The sequence below is a fragment of the Mustela lutreola genome, chromosome 14 (genome assembly GCF_030435805.1).
Source record: "Mustela lutreola isolate mMusLut2 chromosome 14, mMusLut2.pri, whole genome shotgun sequence".
In the NCBI taxonomy this organism is placed as follows: Eukaryota; Metazoa; Chordata; class Mammalia; order Carnivora; family Mustelidae; genus Mustela; species Mustela lutreola.
This window is the reverse complement of record NC_081303.1, coordinates 47,280,475-47,302,763: the sequence shown is the minus strand read 5'-3', so window position 1 is coordinate 47,302,763 and position 22,289 is coordinate 47,280,475. Positions and strand designations below refer to the sequence as shown.

At 56.6% G+C, this 22,289-nt stretch overlaps 1 protein-coding gene across 4 annotated transcripts; it reads left to right on the top strand.

Annotated features, from left to right (window-relative positions):
• Positions 1-1,914: 1,914 nt before the first annotated feature.
• TNNT2 (troponin T2, cardiac type) lies at positions 1,915-21,217 on the top strand. 4 transcript variants are annotated; one of them, XM_059145551.1, is made up of 16 exons: positions 1,915-2,046; positions 6,558-6,609; positions 7,550-7,560; positions 7,665-7,679; positions 10,023-10,052; positions 12,098-12,178; positions 12,517-12,552; positions 13,465-13,498; positions 14,610-14,670; positions 14,923-15,039; positions 15,912-15,989; positions 17,070-17,180; positions 18,352-18,461; positions 19,005-19,095; positions 20,599-20,639; positions 20,976-21,217. In XM_059145551.1, exons 2-16 carry the CDS (start codon positions 6,572-6,574, stop codon positions 21,019-21,021), a joined length of 900 nt encoding a protein of 299 aa, XP_059001534.1. In that variant the 5' UTR covers positions 1,915-2,046; positions 6,558-6,571; the 3' UTR covers positions 21,022-21,217. The 4 variants fall into 4 exon arrangements, with proteins under 4 accessions (XP_059001534.1, XP_059001532.1, XP_059001533.1 ...); XM_059145549.1 differs by lacking the exons at positions 7,550-7,560; positions 7,665-7,679; positions 10,023-10,052 and having other exon boundaries at positions 1,917-2,046; positions 6,558-6,610; positions 12,097-12,178; XM_059145550.1 differs by lacking the exons at positions 1,915-2,046; positions 6,558-6,609; positions 7,550-7,560; positions 10,023-10,052 and having other exon boundaries at positions 7,656-7,679.
• Positions 21,218-22,289: the final 1,072 nt, after the last annotated feature.

The following is a 22,289-nucleotide window of genomic DNA, read 5'->3' as shown; positions in this document are numbered from 1 at the left end:
GAGGGAGCTCTGTATCTGTTTGCAAGGACCGGGCACCCACGACAGCCTGGGAGCAGCCCTGCTGTGTCAAGATGTGGCTGCTCGAAAGTGGCCTTTCTCCCTGTCTGCCTGTCCCCAGCTTCTCTGAATTAAATCCCTGCTTTAGAACACTTAGTAAAAGCCTCACATGGTCCACGAGTGCCAAGAACCTACTGGATTTTTTTCCAGGGGCCTTTGGTGATTCAGGCGCCCAGGTACCTCTCCTAGGCACCTGTGCAAACAAATCACGTCCTCTTGGAAAGATTGTTAGGTTTACGAGGAACAGTAACCCACTGATAGTGGCTCAAGTGACAGGAAGGTCCAAGATAAGCAAGTCCTGAATTCCAGGAGATTCCAGGCCAGGACACAAAGCAAGGCTGGGGTCCTGGTGGGCTAGAGAGGAAAGCGGGACCATCGTGCTTTTCTTCCTTTTTCTCCGGGGCAGCCTGGTTGTTCCCCGTTCCTCTGTCAATCTGCTCCCCCCACCCGCCCTTCTCTGGCTCCTCTCTGCTGGCCTGCAGTCCCGCTTCCCCAGGATGTTGAGCAGCAGGCACGTGGCCTCAGCTCACCCTGTCGCAGAGCTGCTGGCGGCCTGGAGGGCCACGTGGCAGGAATAAGCCTGGAGGTGGGGAATCAGGCCATTGGGCTCCAAGGCCCTTGGGACCACAGAGGGAACGGTGTCAGCGGAGTTGATGGGGCAAGAGCATGATAGTGGAGCCGGGGAGCCGCAAGCGGAAATCCCACATTCTCTAGAGAACAGTGGTGGCTGGGGTAACGGAATAGCTCCCAAGGCAGCAGGACCGAGAAGAGAGTCCAGAACTGGGAGGCCGATGGTCCGGTGGAGGGGAGGAGGCTAGGAGAGGGGGAGACTGGCTTCCTTCACCCACGGAGAAACAGACAATGTGTGCATCACTGATGGGCAAGATCTGAAAGGGCTGGTGGGGTTTGGAGCTCAGGGGCACATGGGAAGAGGGGGCCTGGCCCAGAGGAGGGGTGTTGCTTCTCCAGAGGTAGGGGAGGGGCCTTGAAGACTCAGAGGCATTGAGGGGGAGAGTTAGCTCGGACTTGCTTTTCCCCTCCATTTCCATCCTGTATCGACCCCCAGGATGTCCTGGGCACTAGGCTAGGGGCTGTGGACACAGACATGCAAGCCAACCACAAACCCCCTGAGTCCTGGCCTAAGGATCTTGCATTCTAGTAGGTTTAGCAGATCGTGGTCCCGTATTCCTTCATCTACAAGCTCTAGGGGGATGAACTTTGGCGGTCCTCGTGGTCCCTTCAAACAACCCAGCTCCCTGCCCGAGGAGAACCATCATTCCAGACTAGAAGTTCTACCTTGTATCTGACCCCCCAGTGCAGTTTTAGTCCCTTCCCAGGGAGGAGGGCTTGTCACACAGCTTTAGGGGGCAGGGGAGAAGACCCACTTTGCAGATGGCCTCCCTGAGGCCTGCCGAGCCTGCCTGCAAGGCCACTCAGCCCCGTAGAAGCAGCCAGTAGCCTGGGAACTGGCTTCCCCCACAGCATCCTTTTCAGTATAGCTGCACATAAGCCCTTCCCTCTGCCCCCGATACCCCTGGCCCAGAGACTCATGCAGCGCCTTGGACATTGCCATCTGCCCCCCAACCCCACTCCCAGCCTGTCGTCCCAGGCCTGGGCCTCTGGCATCTGCTTTATCAGGATTCTTAAGAGGGACAGCTGCTTTATGTTACATGGCTGCTCCCTCCTCTGTTCCCTGCGTATCTGTGCTGGTTTTAAATAGCTTATCTGAGCAGCTGGAAAACCACATGGGCTTATATGGCATGGGGTGCCTGTTCCCTTAGCCCTGTCCCTGGCACCTGCTAAAATAGCAGCCAACACCCCCCGTGCCCCCGCCTCATCTCCTGCCGCATATCCCTCCCACCATGGGGCTTGGCTTCCGAGGCTCCAGCCCACAGTCCTGCTTAAAGCCCTCTCCATCCCCTGTCCTCACCCAGTCCCTGCTGAGGCTGAGCAGACACCTCGGGATCGGTGGGCAGCTGCTGGTGTGAGGTAAGACTCGGGCACGGCTGGAGATGGGGGTGCAGAGAGGAGAGGGGCAGTGTCTTCCTTGGCACCTTTGTGCAGAGTTTGCCCGTGTCCACACTGCGTGGATGTCAGAGTTGCTACTGGTCCACAGTCCCTTCAAGAAGAGGCCATACTTTAGAGGAGGTGTTGCAGGGATCGGACTCCAAGACTAGCACAGTAGGACAGCAGCAACCCTTGGTTAGAAGTTAGAGCCTTGAAGAACTGAGTCCCAGCTCTGCCACTAAAGATATTTTAGCTGAGGAGTCTTGGGGAGTAACTTTTCCTCCCTGGGCCTCAGTTTCCTCATCTGTAGAATGGACAAGATAATCACCAGGCCGCTGCCTGCTCTAAAGACAATGAAGCTCTAACCAACAGGGTCTCCCCCAGATTGCTCAGCCCCATGCCTCACCTCCAGGCCCAGGGCCCCCTGAACCTTTCCAGGCAGGTCCTTCTGGACTCAGAGCAGAGCAAGACTGTGGTCTTATCAGTCACAAGAGTCCTGGTGGCCAAATTCTCATCTCCAGCAAGTCAGCGTCTGTCCTGGAGGCACTGAGAAAGAGCACAGGTGCAGAGAGGCAGGCAGGGACCGCTGGAGCAGCTCTGCAAGCAGACAGGAGACGTTGGTCTGGCTTCCAGAGTCGGCACCATGGCCTCCCCAGAGAGAAAGCACAGCCAAGCAGCATCTGGGGGCTGATGGCAGAGAGACCCCACCACAGGGTCCTTTCACAGGCTGTGAGCCCAGCTCCAGGTGCTAGAGTCCAGCTGCCCCCCTGTCCCCAAGGTCTCTAGAGTGTGACCCCTTGCTCCACCCCATCCCGACATGCCCTGGAGGGACAGACCTTGCTCGGTGTCTGGGAGTGGCAAGAGAAGGTCTTATTCCCTTGGTTTTCGGCTTCTTCGTGGGCAGGCCTAGCAAGTATCTGGGGGAGCGATTGCCTGGAGTGTAAGGAATTTCAAAGCACATTCCAGGCCCCGTGCATTTGGGAAGGCACCTGACCTCCAGAATTCTTCCTCTGACCTGAGTCTCACAGGGCAGGTCCTCCTCTCTGTGCTGAAGAGGAATCTGAGAGGCTCAGGTTACCCACTGGCCCCCCTCAACGCTGTCCCCTAGCTCTCCTGGTGGGCTGACAGCTGCAGGCTTGGGAGGAGTCCAGCTGGATGTTGGGGACAAGGGCTGAGGGACAGGGCCTACATTCCTCAGAGACTCAGAGACTTGTTTCTGCAAGATGAGAATTGGGGCTCATCTATTTTATAGATAAGCTCATCGAAGCCTGAAGAGATTAAATGACTTAGCTAAGGTCACACAGCAAAAACCCGGTTTTAAACCCAGATCTTTTTTTTTTTTTTAAAGTAATCTCAATGCCTAATGCGGGACTCAAACTCATGACCCTGAGATCAAGTGTTTCCTGGTCTATGGCCTGAGCCCCGCAGGCACCCCCACATCCAGATCTTTTGACCCCATGGCCAGGGTTCCTTCTGCCTTGTATTGTTTTTGATTTACTCCCCAAGGAAGGTGACCCTGATCTCTGGGCTGTGAGGGAATTTGGCTAGAAAGCCATCTGTGGCAGCAGGTGAGGGGCTGGGCGTGAGCACACAGTGGCCTTGGACATTCTCATTCCTCGCCCTACCAGGGCCTGCCTGGGTCTCATTCCAGAGCCACAGCCTCTCAGCCCGTCCCCTGCCCCTTCATCTGTCTTGCCTTTGGGCAGTTGACTTGGCTGCGTCCTCTTGGGTGGATTCAAGCCCTTCCCGGCTCTCCATCCTCACTATTTTTAGGAGTTGGATGGCGCTCCCGGGAGCGGGGAGAGGGCTCTAAGCTGCTCTTTCTTCCTCTGAGCCCCTGAGCCGGTGGCTCTGAGCGGGTGGGAGGGCAGGGCAGGAGAGGAGAGAAAGCTAGAAGCCACGTGCCCCACGCTGGCATGCACAGCTCCCCTGAGAGACTTCTCTGTCCTCCCTGAGGTGACAGAGTCCTCCCAGGGGGCTAGTCCTGGCTACCGCCCTGGGGCTTGGGGCAGTGCCTATCTGGGGTTTCGGGGGGCTCTTTTCCTTGGCCACTCTCATCCAAAGACCCATTTGGAAATGCTCTGGGGTCTGGGGCTTTCTTCAGCACAGGGAAGGTCTATCCCCCAGCATGACCCCTTACTCGCCTGCCATCTCTTCTCGCCCACCCCGCATCTCAGGGGAGCCAAACCCTTTATGGCCCCCATCCTACTCCAGCAGAGGGAGCAGGGGAGGGTCCTGCCTGGCCACAGCCGGGCTTACGCCAAACCCAGCAGGACCCCACATCTCTGGAGTGGGTTCAGATGAGCCCTGGCACAAGGCTGCCGTGGGCCCCGGGTCGGGGGAGTTCTCCACCCCAGGGGGCAGCCATGAGTGGAGGCTCCTTCAGAGTCCTCAGCCTGAAAGCTGCTGACCCACCCCACCAGAGCAGGGACTGTCACTGGATGTCTTCAGGTGGGTGCCTGGGGCACCTCTCTAGGAGGAGGGGCAGGGAGAGGTGGAGAGGGTGTCGAGGCTTGCTCTCTCTGTGCCCCTGTCCCCTGTGGCTTGAGTCAGAAGTTGGTGGCTACCATGCTGGTGACAGCAGGCAGGGGCACACGAGAAGCCCCACTGAAGTGGCCGCCATCTGTCGTTCTGATGCTCGTCCAGCCTCACCTTCTCCCTTTCCTCACTCAGGCAGACCAATGGCTTTCATACTGCCCCGCTGGAGGGGGGCGGCGCCGGTCACCTTTCAACAGGTTGTGCGCTGCTATGTATGGGCCCAGGAGGGTTGGGTTAGAACAGGTGTTACTCGGAGGTCTGCTCTGCGCCAGGTACTGTGTTAGCTCCGAGCCTCACGGCCGCCCCAGGAGGAGACATTTCACAGAAGAGGGAGCCGAGGGGGAGGGAGGTTAAGTGACCTTTCCAAGGTCACCAACAATTGTGAGATGGAGTCAGGATTCACAAGCAGGTTTTCTCACCTCTCCCTGCGGCCTCTCCCTGTAATCACATGGAAATACAATAAAACTGGACGTCGCCTAGTGCCTGCCACTTTTCCCAATGCCCACTCATCCCTCATAAGGATCTGTAGCCAGGGTGTGTGTGTCCTCTCTCCATGGTTCAGAGGGGTTAAAGACCTGCTTAAACATACTCAGCAAGCTGATGGAAGAGGGTTTGAATTGTCCTTCCCTATCCCAGCTAAGGGAGCATCTCAAAATGAGTTTCCTGAGCAAACATTCTTTAATTGGAATTTGTACTGATCAGCGATAGTTTAATGGGCAGTCCTAAGAAATGCTACAGGTCCGTTGTACACTTTGCCTGGTCCCCCCCAATGGTACACATACACATCTGTGATACAGATTATAACCAGGATATAGACATGGCCACACCATAACCTTACACAGACTTCCCCAGCTCTACTTGCACCAGGCATGTGTGAAATTATTTTATTTTTTTAAAATTTTATTTATTTATTTGACATACAGAGATCAGAAGTAGGCACAGAGAGAGGAGGAAGCCGACTCCCTGCTGAGCAGAGAGCCCGATGTGGGGCTCTATCCCAAGACCCCTGGGATCATGTCCTGAGCCAAAGGCAGAGGCTTTAATACACAGAGCCACCCAGGTGCCCCCATGGGTGAAATTCTATATGGCATAACTTGTGTAGGTTCATGTGTTTATCAGCACACTCAAGACCCCAGACTGTTTTAAAACCGCAAAAATCCCATGTGCCTTTTTAAAAGTTTTTAAGTATTCTCTATACCCAAGGTGGGGCTTGAACTCAGCATCCCAAGATCAAGAGTTTTCCACTCCATTGACTAAGCCAGCCAGGCATCCCTCCTCCATGCCTTTTATCACCATGCCCACCTCCTCCCTCCTTCCAACCCACACGCACTAGTCTATTCTCCATTTCTGTAATTTTTGCCCTTGCAAGAATGTTACCTAAACGAAATCATGTGACTTGGCCTTTTCCTTCTCCAGGAGAGTAATTCCCTGGAGATTCTCCCAAGGCATCCTGCATATCACTGGATTATTCCTTTTCATGGCCCAGACGTGGTCCACACTAGGAATGTGCCACAGTCCATTTAACCAGCCTCCCGGGGGAACTTTGTGCCCCGATGAGCAGACCCCATAAGTGGGGTTACCCAACTTTGCTGTCCTGAATGCATGGAAAGATTGTGGGCTGGAAATGTTGAGACACTTTAGAAACATTGTTTTGAGAGTTAGAATTTGCACCAGAACAGGGACATTCCAAATGGTTTGCCTGTTAAAGGGCAAGGAATGAAATGGACATGGGCTGGTTGCCCTTGAGGTTATACCCTCACCCCTGCCTCGCAGAAAGAGGAGGAAGCAGGCTCCTCACTTCCTCACTGCGGGTCACAGGGCTGATGAGGGGCGGGCTAGCTTTACCGTGCCCCCCCCACCCCCGCCACCCCGCAAGACCTCTTGGGGTGGCAGCCTGGGGCTGAGGAGGACAGGCTTCCCCTTCAGCCCATATTGACATTTTTCTCTTTCTGGAGGGAGAGCAGAGACCATGTCTGACACAGAAGAGGTGGCGGAAGAGTACGAGGAGTGAGTATCTGGAGCTTCCGCAGGCCCCTCCCAGCCCCGCCCCTCACACCTGGCCCAGGAACCTGCTGGGATGGGGGAGGGGAGCCGCTGCGCCCACTCTGGGGCTCTAACCTGTGCCTCTGTGCCTCTGGGCTGCAGATCCTGGGTTGCCCACAGGCTGGGAGACTTTTGGAAATAAAGAGGCTCAGCTCCCAGGGTCAGCTGGGGTTCTAGCTGGCTAGGAGACTTGGAGGCAGAGGCGCTTAGAAGCTGTGTCTCCTGAAAACGGAGCCAGAGATGTTCAGTGACTGTCCCGAAGCCACAGAGTTGATCGTGCCCCATAAAACCCAAATCTGAGCTCACAGTTAGCACTTCGTCTTGGAACCATTCTCCTCTCGAAGTGCCCTGTCCACCGCCTGGGGGTGGGACACTTGCAGCCAAGATAACAGTGATGTCTGGAGGGTGATGCTCACCAGGGAGGAGGCAGAGGTATCAGGATTCAGAGCTCCTACCCTCATGGGATTTGTTCTCCTGTGGGATTTAAGATGTCAGATGCTGGAAGTAATCAGCCAAGAGGGGCTGGGCTTGGAGGGTGGGCTGTGGGTGTGCAGGAGCTCTAAGGAGGGGTAGAGCGGTGGAGGCTGTGGTTATCAGGCATATCTGTGTTGGATTTAGATAGGGAGAGAATGGGGAGGGAAGAGTGTTCTAGGGCACAGCCTGCAAAGCTCAGCGCGGGGAGAGAGTGGTAAGTGGGCAGACGTTGTAGAGACCCGAGCAGGAGCCCTGGATGAGAAGACAGGGCCTGTTGGGGGGTGTCTTTGTAGGTGGGCAGAGCTCCATGAGGCAATGAGGGAAATAAAGAATGGACTTATCTTTCGGGAAAGATCAGTGTGTGCGTACTCTGTGTGTGTGTGTGTGTGTGTGTGTAGTGTGCTACTGACAGTCTCCTTCTGCACGGCAGGGAGCAGGAAGGTAAGCACATGCCTATGAACTCATTTGGATGAAGGGCAGCCTGACTGGAAACTGACGCCCCTCTTGTCTCCTCTCTTGCGGCCATGGTCTTCTCCCCTGAGCAGAAGAAGCTGTGGAAGGTATGGAGCTTGGGCAGAGGGAGGGCCAGAAAAGAGAGGTCCCGGCGAATCCAGTATTCTGTCCCTGCCCCTCACTGCTAGCTGAGCCAAGGTCCATGGCTCCTAACTAGGAATCAGTCTTAGCCTCAGTTGCTCAGGTCTTAAGCAAAAGGTTTACACCTGTCTCTACTGTCCATTCTTTTGTTCACACAGAATCACCTTTTTCCCAATTAATTATTTTTATTTTTTTCTCTAATTTTTTTTCCCATGGAAAATTTTAAATGCACATACAAGTAGCAAAAACAGAATTATGCGCACACATCCCCCCCTTCCCCAAGCCCCCAGCTTCAACAATCAACTATGGCCAATCTCTTTTCATCTAGGTTTCCTCTCCCCTCAGTTATTTTACAGCTGACATCCCAGATCGTCCCCAGATGTCATATCATTTCATGCTTAAGTAGTTTATTAGGTATTTCTAAATGATAAGCACTATTTAAAGAAAAACATAACTGTGACACCTTTATCACCCCTAAAAATATTCAACTTAATAATTTTCCAAGTGAGATAATGGAAGCGTTCAGTTATCTGAAACATTTTTAAAAAGATTTTCTTTATTTATTTGAGAGAGAGAGAGAGAGCACAAGCGGGGAGGGGGAAAGGTAGAAGAGGAAGGACAGGCAGATTCCCCGCTCAGCATGGAGCCCAATGCTGGGTTTGATCCCTGAGATCACGACCCTGAGAGCACGACCCTGACACCATGACCCAGAGAGCACGACCCTGAGACCATGACCTGAGCCAAAACCTAGAGTTGGACGCTTAACCGTGCCACCCAGGAGCCCCTCTGTTACAATTTAGATAAACACGACAACATCATTATCTTTCAAAAGTCTGTTTTGACCCTTAGACCCTACTCTGATCTGTTTTCACAGTTCTTGCCTCAGCTTTCCGCCTCATGTCCCTTTGGAGGAACACCCTAACTGTTCTGTCTTCCTGAGCACGTGACACATGGAAGTGACTAAGAGGTCTCACTCCAGTCACCACCCAGCCCCCCAAGTGGCCCAGAATAGCCCTCAATCCCCTCAGGCTTCAGCACCCTAGGTGGTTTTCATCTTGTCCTGTAAGAGGCTCAGCAAATCCTCACCAGTATCACTCAGCACGCGATGTGTGGACATCAGGTTACAGGGCTTCCCGAAGGTCTGGGAGAGAGCCAGGAGCTTCAGTAGCTGTCCCCCTCCTTCCCGGTGCCTTTTAGGGACAACGAGGACCCTCTTGCACATTTAAGGCTGTTCCAGGGTGCCTGGCCAAAGAGTAGACCCCAGAGAAACTCATGGGGGAAACTGAGAGGGGACATGGGAGTCACTTGGTTTTCAAGGGACACCAGATATGTCAGAACCTATCCCCAATGCTTTTTGAACCCCATATCCACTTTTTGCTGTGTTCCCTGCATACGCTCTCGGTACGGAGGCTTTTCCTCTGTTTTTGAGGTCTTGCCAGCTCGTGAATTGTCAGGTGTGGTATTTGAGATACAGACCTCTGGATCTGGGACTAATTTGCCTGCCACACACAGTAGGCTTTGGCTATGAATTAACAAAATAGTTCTCTGCTGCGATGGTGGCCTGAGCTCCAGGTAGCACCCGCCTTGCTTGCACTGAATGGACCCCACCTGCCTCCCACATAGCTAAGTCCCTGGCTGGAAATGACCAAGAAAGAGCAAGGTCAAATGCATGGCCACTAAGCTGAGACGCAGAGTGCCGACGGCTCTGAGCTCTTCCTTCAGGCAGGAATTTGCAGACCATGTGCTGGTCTGTTCCCTCAGTGGTAGGTGCTGTGCCTTCCTCAGACGGGGGCTCCTTCCTTCACCCAGACCAGGCAAGTCTGCGCTGTGCCAGGCTCTCCAGTGGGGCTTTCAGAACTGTGACCCCTGGACGCTGGAGATGTTCTGGGAGATACCTGAGAGGCTCACTCAGGGTAGGAACGTGGGAGAAGCTTGACGGCCGGGAGTTATCTCACTCTGCTCGTCAGGCCTCCGTCTTCGTGGCTAGAGGCAGAGCTGGAAACGGCCAGTTACCACTTACTGAATGACCCCCACAGGCCAGGTAACTGCCTGGTGGGTCATTGTGTCCTAACATCAACGGAGAGGTGAGGATGGTTATTTCCATTTCACTGACAAGGCGCCTGGGAAGCTGCTGAGGAATGAATTGCCCAGGTTGCTAGAAGTGGTGAATCAGGAATTGGAACAAGAGCTCAATTCCCAAGCCCACGCTCAAAACCGCGCACTGTCCCACAGCTCCCGCCCTGTCCTTCTGCTCCCAGACTAACCTGTCTCGCTTTTCCCTATTGCTGCGGCCACTCCCTGACCCCCAGAAGAGGAGGACTGGAGAGAGGACGAAGACGGTAGTACAGCTTTTACTTTCCTGTGCTTTCTGCTCCCTGCTGTCCTGAACCGGGCCCTGCTCTGCGGCAGAGTAGGCGGGGGTGGGGGAGATGGGGGGTGGGGAGGGACAGGTGTGGAGCCTCAGAGGGGCCTCCCAGCCTCAGAGGGGCCAGACCGCGGCTCCTTTCTCTCGTTCCTGATCTTTCTCCTGGGCTAGGTGGTGGGCAGGACCCAGGCTGGCTTGTCCCCCAGCCTGCTCTGAATGTGGCCGCAAAGGGGGACTAATGTCCAGACCGAGTGGTCTTTCTCTGCTCCCCCTGCACATCCTTGGGCCCTCCCTCTGAACTGGACAGCACCCAGGCGGGGTGGCCCTGGCAAGAGGGGCCTGGGGACAAAGTTATCCGAGAGCAGCTGGGGGAACTGGAAATAGCTAGAGCAGAAAGGACATGACGTCAGCCTTCAAATGTGCACTGCTGTGGGGCGTTGCGGGGTGGGGGGTGGGGCTGGACTTGTTCCCGGCCCCTGGGGAGAGGGCTAGAGCAAGGGAGATAGACTTGGGCTGAAGTTTGGTAAGTGCTTTCTCACAGTGATGTCTCAAGATGCGCCGGGTGGTCCAGGGAGGCTGGGGGTGCCTCGGCCAGCGTGTTGCCTGACCCCTGGCTGAGGGCGAGGAGCATTCTTCAGAGAACTGAAACATTAGATGGGGGTGGGGGGAGGGCAGGGGCTAACAAGATGTCCTGAAGAGGACCCCAAAACTGGCCATACACTTGCTGGTCAGCCTTCTACTCTCACCCCTTCTGGAAGGATCTTCTCTGAGGTAAGGAGCCTGTGGGGATCAAAGAAGAGACACCCCCAGGCCCAGACCTAGGAAAAAGGACAGAGAGAGCATCAGGCGGAGTGAGTGGTGGCTGGTGTTTCTTTCCTGACCACCTCTCTCTCGCCCGCCCTGCGGCTTTTTCTCCTCCCTCTGCCAGGAGGTCACCCCTTGTCCGCCATCGGTCAGTGAGCCGTTCCCAAGCACCTCCTACAGGCAGAGCCGCCTGCCAGGCGACATCCTGTCTTATCTGTCCACTCCAAGTGCCTGACTTGGGTGGGGTCCATATCCTGCCAAGCAAAGGGATGAAAATAGAAAAATCCTACCGACTCTCTGGACACTCAGCTGTCGACACAGGGGGTACCTACACCCGTAGTCCTTCCACCCATAGTCTTGCTGTTTCGGTTTCTTTTAGAAACACACGAAGGGTCCCTAGAATTCCTGAGTCCAGGACAGGAGCTTTCCCAGCAGCACAGCTTAAGCAGGGTACATCCTGGGGTGTCAGATCCCTGGGTGGAACATTCTGGTGAGGCAGGTGGTTGGGGAGTGGGGTGGAGTCACATTGCCAGAGGGGCTGCTGGGAAAAGGCCTCAGTCAGGCAGAAACAGCTAGCCACCAGAACTTCCCACCCCAGCAATGAGCCTTGCCAGGCCTGCAAGCCCTTCTCTGCTACCCGCAGCTCCCTCCACACCCTAACACGAAACTACCCCAGACTTCTAGCCCTCCTGCTGGCTTTCAGGTAGAGAACAGGTCTCTATGCTCAGAAAGACCCACTTCCAATTCCCAGACTCCAGGAGAGGCAAGAGTAGAACAAAATGACTCTTCATAAGCCCGATCATGCCCTTCTGTCATGGTTGACCAGGGTCAGCAAACATTTTCTGCAAAGGAGCAGATGGTAAATACTCTAGGCTTTGTGAGCCACACAGTATCTATCTGTTGCCACTACTGAACTCTGCTGTAGTAAGGCAAAGGCAGGCATAGATAGTATGCACATGAATGGATGTGGCTGTGTTCCAATAAAACTTTATTTACAGAAATAGTCTGGGGGCCAGATTTGGCCCTTGGGCCATAGTTTGCCAACTTCTGGTTTAAACCCAGAACTCAGCAGCCCCTTGTTATTCATATCAGTGACCCCCCTATTCATCTGGATCTTGGATGTTGCTGACCTCCATCCCCAGACTTCTCTGATCTGGTCTGTCTGCTAGCAGAAGTAGGGGCCGGGTGTTCACTGTGTCTGACTCGCTTCTGCAGAGCAGGAAGAGGCAGCAGCAGAAGAGGCGGCAGCGGAAGGGGCTGAAGGTGAGGCTGAGACGGAGGAGACCAATGCGGAAGGTAAGGGTCTGTCTGGGGTGAGGGTGCAAGGGGCTTTGTCCTGGTGCTTTGGGGTGGTGGTGGCAGGAGCCCTCAGAGGCAGTGCTATGGCTCTAGGAAATCCAGCCTGTACAGCAGAACGTCCTGCCTGGGCTGGGATTCAGCCGCCAGTGGTCTGGTCAATGACCTTGACTGTGTGCTCCTTTCGTGTCAGGCAGAGCCTTGGGCCCAGGGGCACTTGTATGACTGCAGGAGCTGGCAGGGTGCGCTCTGTTTAGGACCTATGTGAGGGGAAGACTCTTGGAAGGAGGCCCTGAGCCTGGAATAGGGACCTTACTGATGTTTCGTGTTCTGTTTAGGAGATGGACGAGAAGAGGAGGCTAAAGAAGCCGAGGGTAAGGACAACTGGACATCAGGAGACAGGTATTGGGGCATCAAGGGAACCCCTACAAGCAGACTGCTGGAGACTGCCCACAGGGCTCCTTCCAGGGAGGTGGGTGAAGAGGGGCTCAGGGGAGGAGAGGACAGAAGTTGGTGGCCATGCGGGTTTTGGTGAAGGGCTCCAAACCTCTGGCCGCCTCATTCTGGAGAAGTTGCCGGGGTGGTGCCCTGCGGGAGAGGGGACCAATGTCCAGTCCTCAATCTGGGCAGGGCCCCCAGAAGTTACTGACACCTACAAGGTGCCTGGAACTCAGACAAAATCACTTGTAAGGTGTGGTGTCTATAGGATGAAATCCCAAGACATAGATGGTCCACGTGCTGGGTTGCTGCAGGGGTCATTGTCACGTGATAGGTTTTGGCAAGGGTGCAGTGGTCCTAGTCACATCTCATGGGGAGGGGCAACCAGCTGGGTCTTGGCATCATGCCCATCAGCATCCCCCTGGAGGCCAGGGAGTCCAGGGAGCAACCAATTAGGCAGAGACCTGGGAGGGGACTGTGTAGCCAGGATCCTCTGGGACAGTGCTATGGGACCCTGCCTCACTAGGAAGAAAATCTGCCTTGCCCAGAACTGGTGAATGAGGAAAGGCTTGGAAGTTTCACTCTGGGTGTGTGTGCTTCCCATTAGGGCCCAGCTGTGCCCTGAGACGTTGCCCCTGGGAGCTTCTGTGGGAGAGGAAGTGTAGGGTCTGTGGCCCCGCCGCTTTAATTCTTCGTGCTGCTCCTGGAACCGGGGATCCCTGGGGTGGAAGGAATGTACTGTGGAGATGGAGAAGTGGAGGCCCATGGGTGCCCAGCTCATCAGGGGCAGAGCTGGGACCACATCTGGGGCCTCCTGACCTGTGGCTATGTGCTTCTCTCCTCTCCAGATGGCCCAGTAGAGGAGTCCAAACCAAAGCCCAGGTGAGTGGGACACACCTGTGGTGAAGCCCTGGTGGATGATTAGGGCAGGACAGGAATGCAGTACGGCACAGTGGGCATGGGCTGGGGCTTGCGGCAGGCACAGGCCACCATGTATGGTTGTATAGGTTGTGTACTGCATGAGTGTCAGCCTGAGGGAAAGCAGGGGCCTCAGACTCCATTACCAATTGTGTACACCGTCATGGACACCACTGTGTTCATCTAGGGGAAAAGGAAGGAACAGTTGTGGTCCTGGACAGATGTCCTCTCCTATCCCACAGCCCAGCTGGAACACCTTCCTCTGTAGCTTAATTGGGACTGGAGGGAAGAGGGAAAAAAATCTGGGGGAGCCAAGCAATGACATTGTGCCAGCCTAGGTGGCTTCACGGTGTCGTAGAGGGGTGGGGCAGGGCAGTTTGGTGCCACACAAGTGAAAGCACCTGCAAGCTGTGGGTGTTGGGTGGGGCATGGCGGGGGAAGATTGCAGGGGGCTCAGGTGGGGGGCCAGCGAGGGTTTCCCTTTCTGTGATGCTCAACCTGTTAGCAGATGACGTCTCCGCCCACACTTGCGGGCTTCTCCCCATTTCCTTGGGGCCTCTGGAAACCAGCCGTGGAGACAATCCCAGCAATGCTCATTTGTTCAGCACCCTTCCCTTTCCAGGCACCTGAATGGACACAGCACTATCTCATTTCAGACCCACCCAGACCTAAGGGCAAATGGGGAAACTGAGGACAGAGCCCACTGGCTCTGGTGTCACACCGCAAGCATGCGTGGGGGTGGGAACGAAACCACAGGACTCAAGGGCTCATGGGGGGTTCTGTGGGGTCAGTCGCACGTGCTATGTGATTTGGAGCACGTCATTACCTCTCTGAGCTGCAGATGTTTTAAACGAGATGGGTGGTCCCTATGTTGCTAGTGTAGGGGAGGTTGAAGCAAGAGGGCACGCGGGAAAGAGGATGCTGTCCTTCGGTGGCGGGGGTGGGGAGTAGATGGGCGGTGAGCTTTCACTGTTGCGGCCGTGCTTCTGCAGGACGGAGAGGGCCCTGCCGGCCCGGGGCACCCATAGTCCCCCCCAGAGGACAGTCACAGAGTCCCTCCTCTTCTCTCCAACAGGCCTTTTATGCCCAACTTGGTGCCGCCCAAGATCCCCGATGGGGAGAGAGTAGACTTTGATGTGAGTGTGCCTGTGGGGAGAGTGGGCTGGGGCTGGCAGGGGTCGCAGGGGTCCCAAGGAGACTGGGGGGGTGGGGGGGGTGACGTGGCAGGTGAGGCGGTGATCGGCACAGGCCCAGCTGGGCACTATCCTGGGTTCAGGCCCCCAGCCTGCCCGTCCCTTCTGCTTTGCGGAGGGTACCACCTGCCTGCCATATCCCCCTGGACCCATGGGCACCGCAGCCCCTGAGCCCATGAAATCGTGCTTTCACAGGACATCCACCGGAAGCGCATGGAGAAGGACCTGAACGAGCTGCAGACGCTGATCGAGGCTCACTTTGAGAACAGGAAGAAGGAAGAGGAGGAGCTCATCTCACTCAAAGACAGGATCGTGGGTGTCCAGTCTCCCGTAGGAAGACCCCTGGAGGCCATGCACTGTCCTCCACGCCCTCTGTGTGAGGCCCTGCCTCCTCCAGGCAGCCTTCCCCGGGGTGTGCCTGACCCTGGCTCTCCCTCAGGACCCCTGTGGCCAGGAGCCGCTCCGGAGGCCCTGCACCGGGGTGTCTCGGGTCCCCGCCCTCCCTCCTCACCAGACTGGATGGTTCTTGGCAGCTGGAGCTGCTGATTGTCTCTGGGCGCCCCAGGCTCTGGTTGTGGGATGACCAGTCAGAGAGCTGTTGTCCTACTTCTGCGCCTGCGTCCCTTCCAGGGGACTCAGTGCTCCCCACTGACTCGGGGAGGATGACGGGGTCTCTGCTGGGGAGAGGGGAGGTTGTTGTGATTCCTTTGCTTTTCCCTCCACCACACTTGCCGCCGCGTTGGCGCATGGCTGCGTGGCTCTGGCTGGCCGCCGGGGATTTGGCCATCTGTCAGTGAGCATGGAGCAGCTGCGGAGGCCAGGGCCAGCGAGGGGCCAGGGACCCAGCACTCAGGGGAGACGGGAGAAGCCCGCCTGACATTTGTCAAATCTTTGAGAACAACCCTGTGATGAGTGACGTTCAAAGTCGGTCCTCTTCACAGGCCCGCTGTGGTCTGTCTTTATTTAGCCGGGGCCGCCTTCTGAGCTGGGCCACCTGTCCAGGGGCCCTCTCCATCCTCATGCACGGAGCTGGTCGAGAGCAGCAGCTTTTGGGGCAGCCGAGACTCGGAGGGGAACAGTCTCTGTGGGTTCCCTTGCCACCGCTCTCCCTGGTTGGTCCGGGCACCTCGGAGCACTCCCTTCCCTGTGCACGCACTGGGCAGGCTTGGCCTCTCTCCCCACAGGAAAAGCGGCGGGCCGAGCGGGCCGAGCAGCAGCGCATCCGGAATGAGCGGGAGAAGGAGCGTCAGACTCGCCTGGCTGTGAGTGACCCCTAGTCTGAGGCCCACCGAACCCCCTGTGCTTCCAGGCCCCCAGGACCCCCTCTCTCCGAGGCCCACCGAACGCCCTGTGCTTCCAGACCCCCAGGCCCCCCTCTCTCCATACACACTGATTCAGTCCTCGAGTCCCTGGTGAGCGCTGCGCACTGTGGGGATTCTGATGACACACAGCAAACAAGACAGATGTCTGGGTCCTGAACTTCCTATTTTATATAGTAAGACCCTCCGTCCAGCAGTTCCACGTCTGGGTATTTACTGGAAGATGAAACTGCAAATTCAGAAAGGTATCTGGGCCCCATTCAGTGTAGCCTTGTTTACAGTAGCAAGACGTGGCCACAAGCCGGGTGTCCACTGATGGAGGAATGGATGAGGAAAATGCACACACACACACATACACACACACACATGCACACACAGTGAAATATTATTACTCAGCCATTAAAAAAAAGAAGGAAATCTTGCCATTTGTGAGAATGTGGCTGGACCTGGAGGGTATTATGCTAAGTGATATAAGTCAGACAGTGAAGGGCAAATACTGTATGATATGATTTCACTTATATGTGGAATCTAAAATGAAACACAACCCAAAACAAAACCCCAAGCTCATAGATGCGGAGAACAGACTGATGGTTGCCAGAGGCAGGGGTTAGGGGTGGGCAAAATGGGTGGAAGGGGTCGAAAGGTACAACTTTCATTATAAGACAAGTAGGTCCTCTCCAGGCCTCCACCCTGCCCATAGGCCGGCTCCCGGGGAACAGAGGGTCCCATGGCCCTCTTCTTGTGTTGCTGCTGGAGGTCCTTCCAGAGCAGCAGGCCTCCTCAAGGGGCTCCTGTCTGAGGGGGTGACACGATCCACACCTGGAAATCATTCTTCCCTCATTGATCAACAGAAGTCTTCACAGTGGGCCAGGCCCTATGCTGGGGGGGGTTCTCCTCAGGGGGCTTCTTGCCTGGTGGAGAGAAAGCTCCGCTTCACTGACCCAGAAAGACCCCAGACTTCAGCCCCATGTCAGGAGTTTGTGCCCCCACCCCTGATGTGCTCTTCCTGCCCCCTGGAAACAGGAAGAGAGGGCCCGACGAGAGGAGGAGGAGAACAGGAGGAAGGCCGAGGATGAGGCCCGGAAGAAGAAGGCTTTGTCCAACATGATGCACTTTGGGGGCTACATCCAGAAGGTAGGTCAGGGAGCAGCAGCCGTCTTCAGGGGGTCCTGGGGTATGGGGAGGAGAAATTCTCAACTCTGTGTGAGAGACCGAGGTCTCCTCCTGCCCGGCCCCCGAGCCGGCTCTCTGCCCCACTGTGGCTTTCTCCAGGAGGGGCCTGCAGACAGAGCCGCCCCCTGCCCCTGCCCCGTGTCAGCAGTGCCCAGGGGTCCCCAGGGTGGATGGTGCATCTGGAAGAGCCCTGTGCCTCAGAGCTCTGGTGGGAGAACCCAATCTGCCACTTAGAGCTGTGTGGCCTCGGGCAACCTCAGAGCCTCAGCGCATCTGTAAAGTGGGTTTTCTGTTGTCTGCTCTGCCTGCTCCGAGCTCAGATGGGCTCACGTGGCAGGCAGCTGGGAGATGGTTTATTCCTGCAGACTCCCTCCGCTCCTAATTTTTGGGCCCTGCTCCTGCAAGGTTCTCCATTCTCAGGGGAGGAGAGGAAATATAAAAATTGATTTTCTCTGTGCAGTGAAGAGATCAGAACATTTTCTCAGATTTCCAAAGCCCCCCACTCAGAACCAGACCAGGTTGCCTGCCTCCGCCCCCACAGTGACCTCGCCAGCCAGACTTTTGGCGTGGGCCCGCTCTCAAAACGGTCCATGCCTCACCCCTAGACTCCTGTCCTACTAAACAAGGTTGCCTACAATGAGCGTCTCAATCACCTTCTCCTTCTCCTGTCTCTCTGCCTCTGCCTTCGGCCCCGTGCTCTGCTCTCTCTCTGTGTCTCTGTCCCGGGTCTCGTTCTTTCTCTCTGGGTCTTTCTCTCATGGTGTCCTGGCTCTGCAGGCCCAGGTGGGTACAAAAACCTCTAACCCTCCTTCTCATGGTTTTGGGTCCTCCGGGGGAGGGCAGGGTGCCTGGCTGGAGGGGAGGAGTGTGGAGGATGGGTTAGTGGGAGGAGGGAGTGGGCAGAGAGGTGGAAGAATTTGGATTCCAAAGGAATAAAGGACTGAAATGGCCCTCCTGGGTCCTGCCTGGAAATCCAGGCCGTTGATGGCGTGGGGGTCTCAGGAAGAAGAGGATAAGGACCTGGTCCTTCTGCAGTCCTTGTCTTACTCCCTGTTGGGTTTCCGGAGGGTTAGGGGAGAAGGGGGGGTGGGTGTTCTCTAGCCAACCCTCCCCGGCTTGTCATCCTCTCCAGACGGAGCGGAAAAGTGGGAAGAGACAGACGGAGCGGGAGAAGAAGAAGAAGATTCTGGCCGAGAGGAGGAAGGTGCTGGCCATCGACCACCTGAATGAAGATCAGCTGAGGTGGGGGCTGGGGAGCGCTGTGCATTGCATACACCTGCGGGGGGAGGGCAGGTGGGGCAGAGGGCACGGTCTCACCATCCACCACCAGAGGGCGCTGCCACACCACATATTTTTTCCCCAAAGGCTTACTGGTACCAGTAAAATTGGGCGGGAGCTGGTCGGGCCATCTCTGTGCTTTGCCTCCAGGGACTAGGGAAAGAGAACTGACTAGGCACCTCACCCCTATGAGCTTCTCCTTAGCCACCTGCCCCCAATTGGTGGGAAGGGGGATTGGACTATGCTCTACAGTGCTAGAAGGGCTTTCCCTCCCCACCCGCCCCCCAACTCTGCCCTAGCAGCCCCCGTATCTGTTCCTAAAGTGAGTACTGCTATCTGGGTCCCACGCTGAGCCAGGTGGGCTGGGGGTCCCCTTAGCAGGCCTGGAGGTGGGAAGGAGGGCTGGGACCTCTGGGGGCTGGGTCAGATTTGGGGTAAAGGTAGATGACAGCCCTTCCTTATTGTCCCTGTCCTTTCTCTCCCCCATCCCTGCCCTGCCCCGTGCAGGGAGAAGGCCAAGGAGCTATGGCAGAGCATCTACAACCTGGAGGCAGAGAAGTTCGACCTGCAGGAGAAGTTCAAGCAGCAGAAATATGAAGTGAGCCTACTTACTGCACCCCTCCCCCATCCCATGCTCCTCCTGGTTTGATTGGGGTCCCACGCTGCTGCTCCCGCCAGTCAGGTGCCTTTCCTCTGTCCCTGTCACCTAGGCGAACTCATACTCCTGCCGGGGTGTCTTGTCCCTGACAGTGCTCTGCGCCCACAGCTTGCTGGAGAGGTCGAATGGTTGGTTCACTGGCTGGGGCTGAGCAAAGACTCATTTCTGGGGTTCCAGCCCTGGGAGGGGTCTCCCTTCCTTCCGTCCCTGAAGGCCTTGAGGCAGCAGCTCAGGTGCACAGAGCCAGATGAGAGGAGCAGGATGGGCAGAGCGAGGCCTCCCAGGGGAGAGGAGGCCTCACCAGATATGTGGCCACTTCTGTCCCTATGTACCCCGAGGCCCTGGTGTGGGCACAGCTGGCTGAGCCTCAGACTCCCAGCCTCAAAGGGTCTCAGGTGCCCAGACAGCAGGCACAGATTGGCTCAGCCAGCCCAGGTCCCGCATACTTCCCTGCAGGGGCCTTCTGCCTCAAGCTTCCCTTTTGGGACCTGCTTTCCTGTATCCCCTGTGCAATAGGCCCCTCCTCGGAGCACCGCTCAGGCCCCCGTGCTGCAGAGAGGCCATTTTGTGCGCTGACAGCAAACGTGGACTTTGGAGCCACACTACCTGGGTTCTGTAGCTAGCTCTGCCCCTTACCGGCTGTGTGACCCTGGGCAAGTCACTTACTTTTCCTTGTTTCCGTTTCTCCTCTAAATGACAAGGATGCCAGCAAGCCCTGTTTCCGAGGGCTGTTGTGAGAGTTACAGAGGTAATAATAGTAATAATAACAGTAATAACATGTTCCAAGCACTGTTTGAGGACTTGTCCACGTATGAAGTTACACTGTTTGGGAGAGTGCTCATAACGGAACAGAAAGGGTCGGCCAGCCACCCCACTAAGCGCTCAGTAGGTATTAGCTGCCATTGAAGCCTCTCCAGGCCTGGGCCTTCCTCTCTCCCTCTGGGTCCCCATTTAACTGCAGCTGGCCTGCCGGGCTTCGATTTGGCCAAAGTACAGGGCTGTGAACTGTGGGTGGGCACATGGGGGTGCTGCCCCCTCTTGAGCCCCGGGGCAGGAGTGCCTGGGGAGGGGGCGTTGTCTCAGGCTAGGCTAGGGCTGTGGGGAGGACTTCCCGAGGTCCAGCCTTGCACCAGATTCTCAGAAGGCCTCTTCATGCCTCCTTTGACCGGAGCCTTCCGAGGCTCTGGGACCCCACAGTGACCGGCCAGTGATGTGGTCAGGAAACCTCTCCTTGGCTCCTGCGTGTGGGACCAGGGCCCCTCCAGGTCTCTAACCATTCGGACCCTCACAGCATTGCTGCTGGGTCTCCTCTGTGCCCTCTCCCTATCTCCTCTATCCCTCCTTCCTCCTCCACAACTGTGCTAAACCGGCTTCCCCCTCAGCCCCAGCCACCTGAGACCCGAGTCAATGAGCTCAAAGTTACTCTGTTTTTCCCACTTACAGATCAATGTTCTCCGGAACAGGATCAATGATAACCAGAAAGTGTAAGTTTCTAGGTCCTTCCATCCCCAGCCCTGCCTCCTCTTTCCCTGTCTTCCAGCCATGCCACTCCTCTTCTGAGGGCTCTGGCTCCCACTCCTTCCCCTCCTCTTCAGGGCACAGGCTGCTTCCTCCTTGGGCTCCCCTGTGACCACTGTTCGGTGGGGAATGGAGTGCAGGGCCCCAGGGACTCCCTCCAGCCCGAGGCTGCTGCCCTACTCTGCATGTGGAGGCAGCTCCAGGCTGCCCCTCTGAACCCTCAGCCCTCCTGCCTCTGCCTCCTCCCTGTGGAGACCCACTGCCCTGGTCCCGCTTCTGACTGGGCCCTGCTTCTTTTGCAGCTCCAAGACCCGGGGGAAGGCCAAAGTCACCGGGCGCTGGAAGTAGGGGCAGCAGTCCCCTTCACCAGAGATCCTCGCTGTGTCCCTGCCCTGCTCGTCCCCAGCTTCTGGGGCCCTCCTGGGCACTGGAGGCAGACTTGGGTCTGGAAGCCAGGAGCTGGCCCGGCTGGGAGCTGCCGCTCTCAGTGCCTGTGCCCCCACATGCCCACGCACGCCAATAATAAAAGCCAACACACATCGCAGGCCTTGTCTGTCAGCTCCCCTCAGAGGGAGGGAAACTGAAGTGAGAGCCCGTCTCACAGGGTGTCAGGGCCAAGAGCAGACCCTCAGGGTCACAGGTCCCTGGTAACTGCTGGACCCTAAGAAGCTCCCTCCCACCTGCTTCCGGAGGGGAGAGGGCGGCTGGCCCTGGGGGAAGCACAAGCTTCGTCAGGGGTCAGGGCTCGGGCCTCACAACAGGAGAAGGGCTTGTGAGGGAGCTGCTGTGAGTCACTGCGAGGCCCACTGGGGGGAAGCGCTGAGTGCGGGGACAAGCGTTCCTGTTTCTGTGTGAGTCACTCACTCTGGGAACAATGGAGGCCTTTTTGGATGGGCTTGTTTTCTTTCTCTTCCTGGCCAGGACCTAGGAAACAGGCGTCTGAGGGGCAGGGAGCCCTTGAGGAAGGAGAGAGGGCCAGTTTCATCAGGTAGCTTTTCCGCCAGAGATGAGCTGCCGAGAGGCCTGGGCTGGTCCCGCCATTTGCATGTCCAGGGCATGTCCAGGGCTTGAGTGCAGGCGAGGGACCTCAGGGTCCTGAGCTGAAGAAGACAGTATGGCGGCATGGAGCCCAGTCAGTAGAAGGGAAACGATGTGGGAGGGGAGAGCTCCTAACTCAACAGCCTCCTGGAGGAGCCCCCTGGATGGGCGCCCCCATGCTTCTGCTCCAGCTGCCCCCCGCCTGGAAGGCCTTCCCTCAATTCTCCACTCGTCATCCACCAACGGGAGCCCCACTGTCCCTGGGAAGCTTCCCGTACTCTTCCACGCAGAGTGATTTATTTCTTCTTGCTCTGGGCACGCTGCACCTGCTTTAACTGCCACCACAGTTCGGCATCTAATACGACACTGTGTTCCCTCTGTCTGGACCTGCAGGCATCACCCCTCTGACTCTCAAGAGACAATATAGACCCACTTATCCTGTGCCACGTGCCAGACACTGTGACAAATGGCCAGGAGACAGAGATGGAAGGGGTATGGTCCCTGGGCGATGAGGACAGGCTTAGTCTGGGGTCTTGGCTTCATTTCTTATCCATCTGTCCATCTATCCATCCACCCAT

Bases quoted from the DNA above. Each gene is read 5' to 3' on its own strand.
- TNNT2 (XM_059145551.1), top strand. From the start codon at position 6,572: ATGTCTGACACAGAAGAGGTGGCGGAAGAGTACGAGGA. The intron at 13,499-14,609 runs GTGAGTGGGACA...TCTCTCCAACAG, and splicing joins GAGTCCAAACCAAAGCCCAG to GCCTTTTATGCCCAACTTGG. The intron at 17,181-18,351 runs GTAGGTCAGGGA...CATCCTCTCCAG, and splicing joins TTGGGGGCTACATCCAGAAG to ACGGAGCGGAAAAGTGGGAA.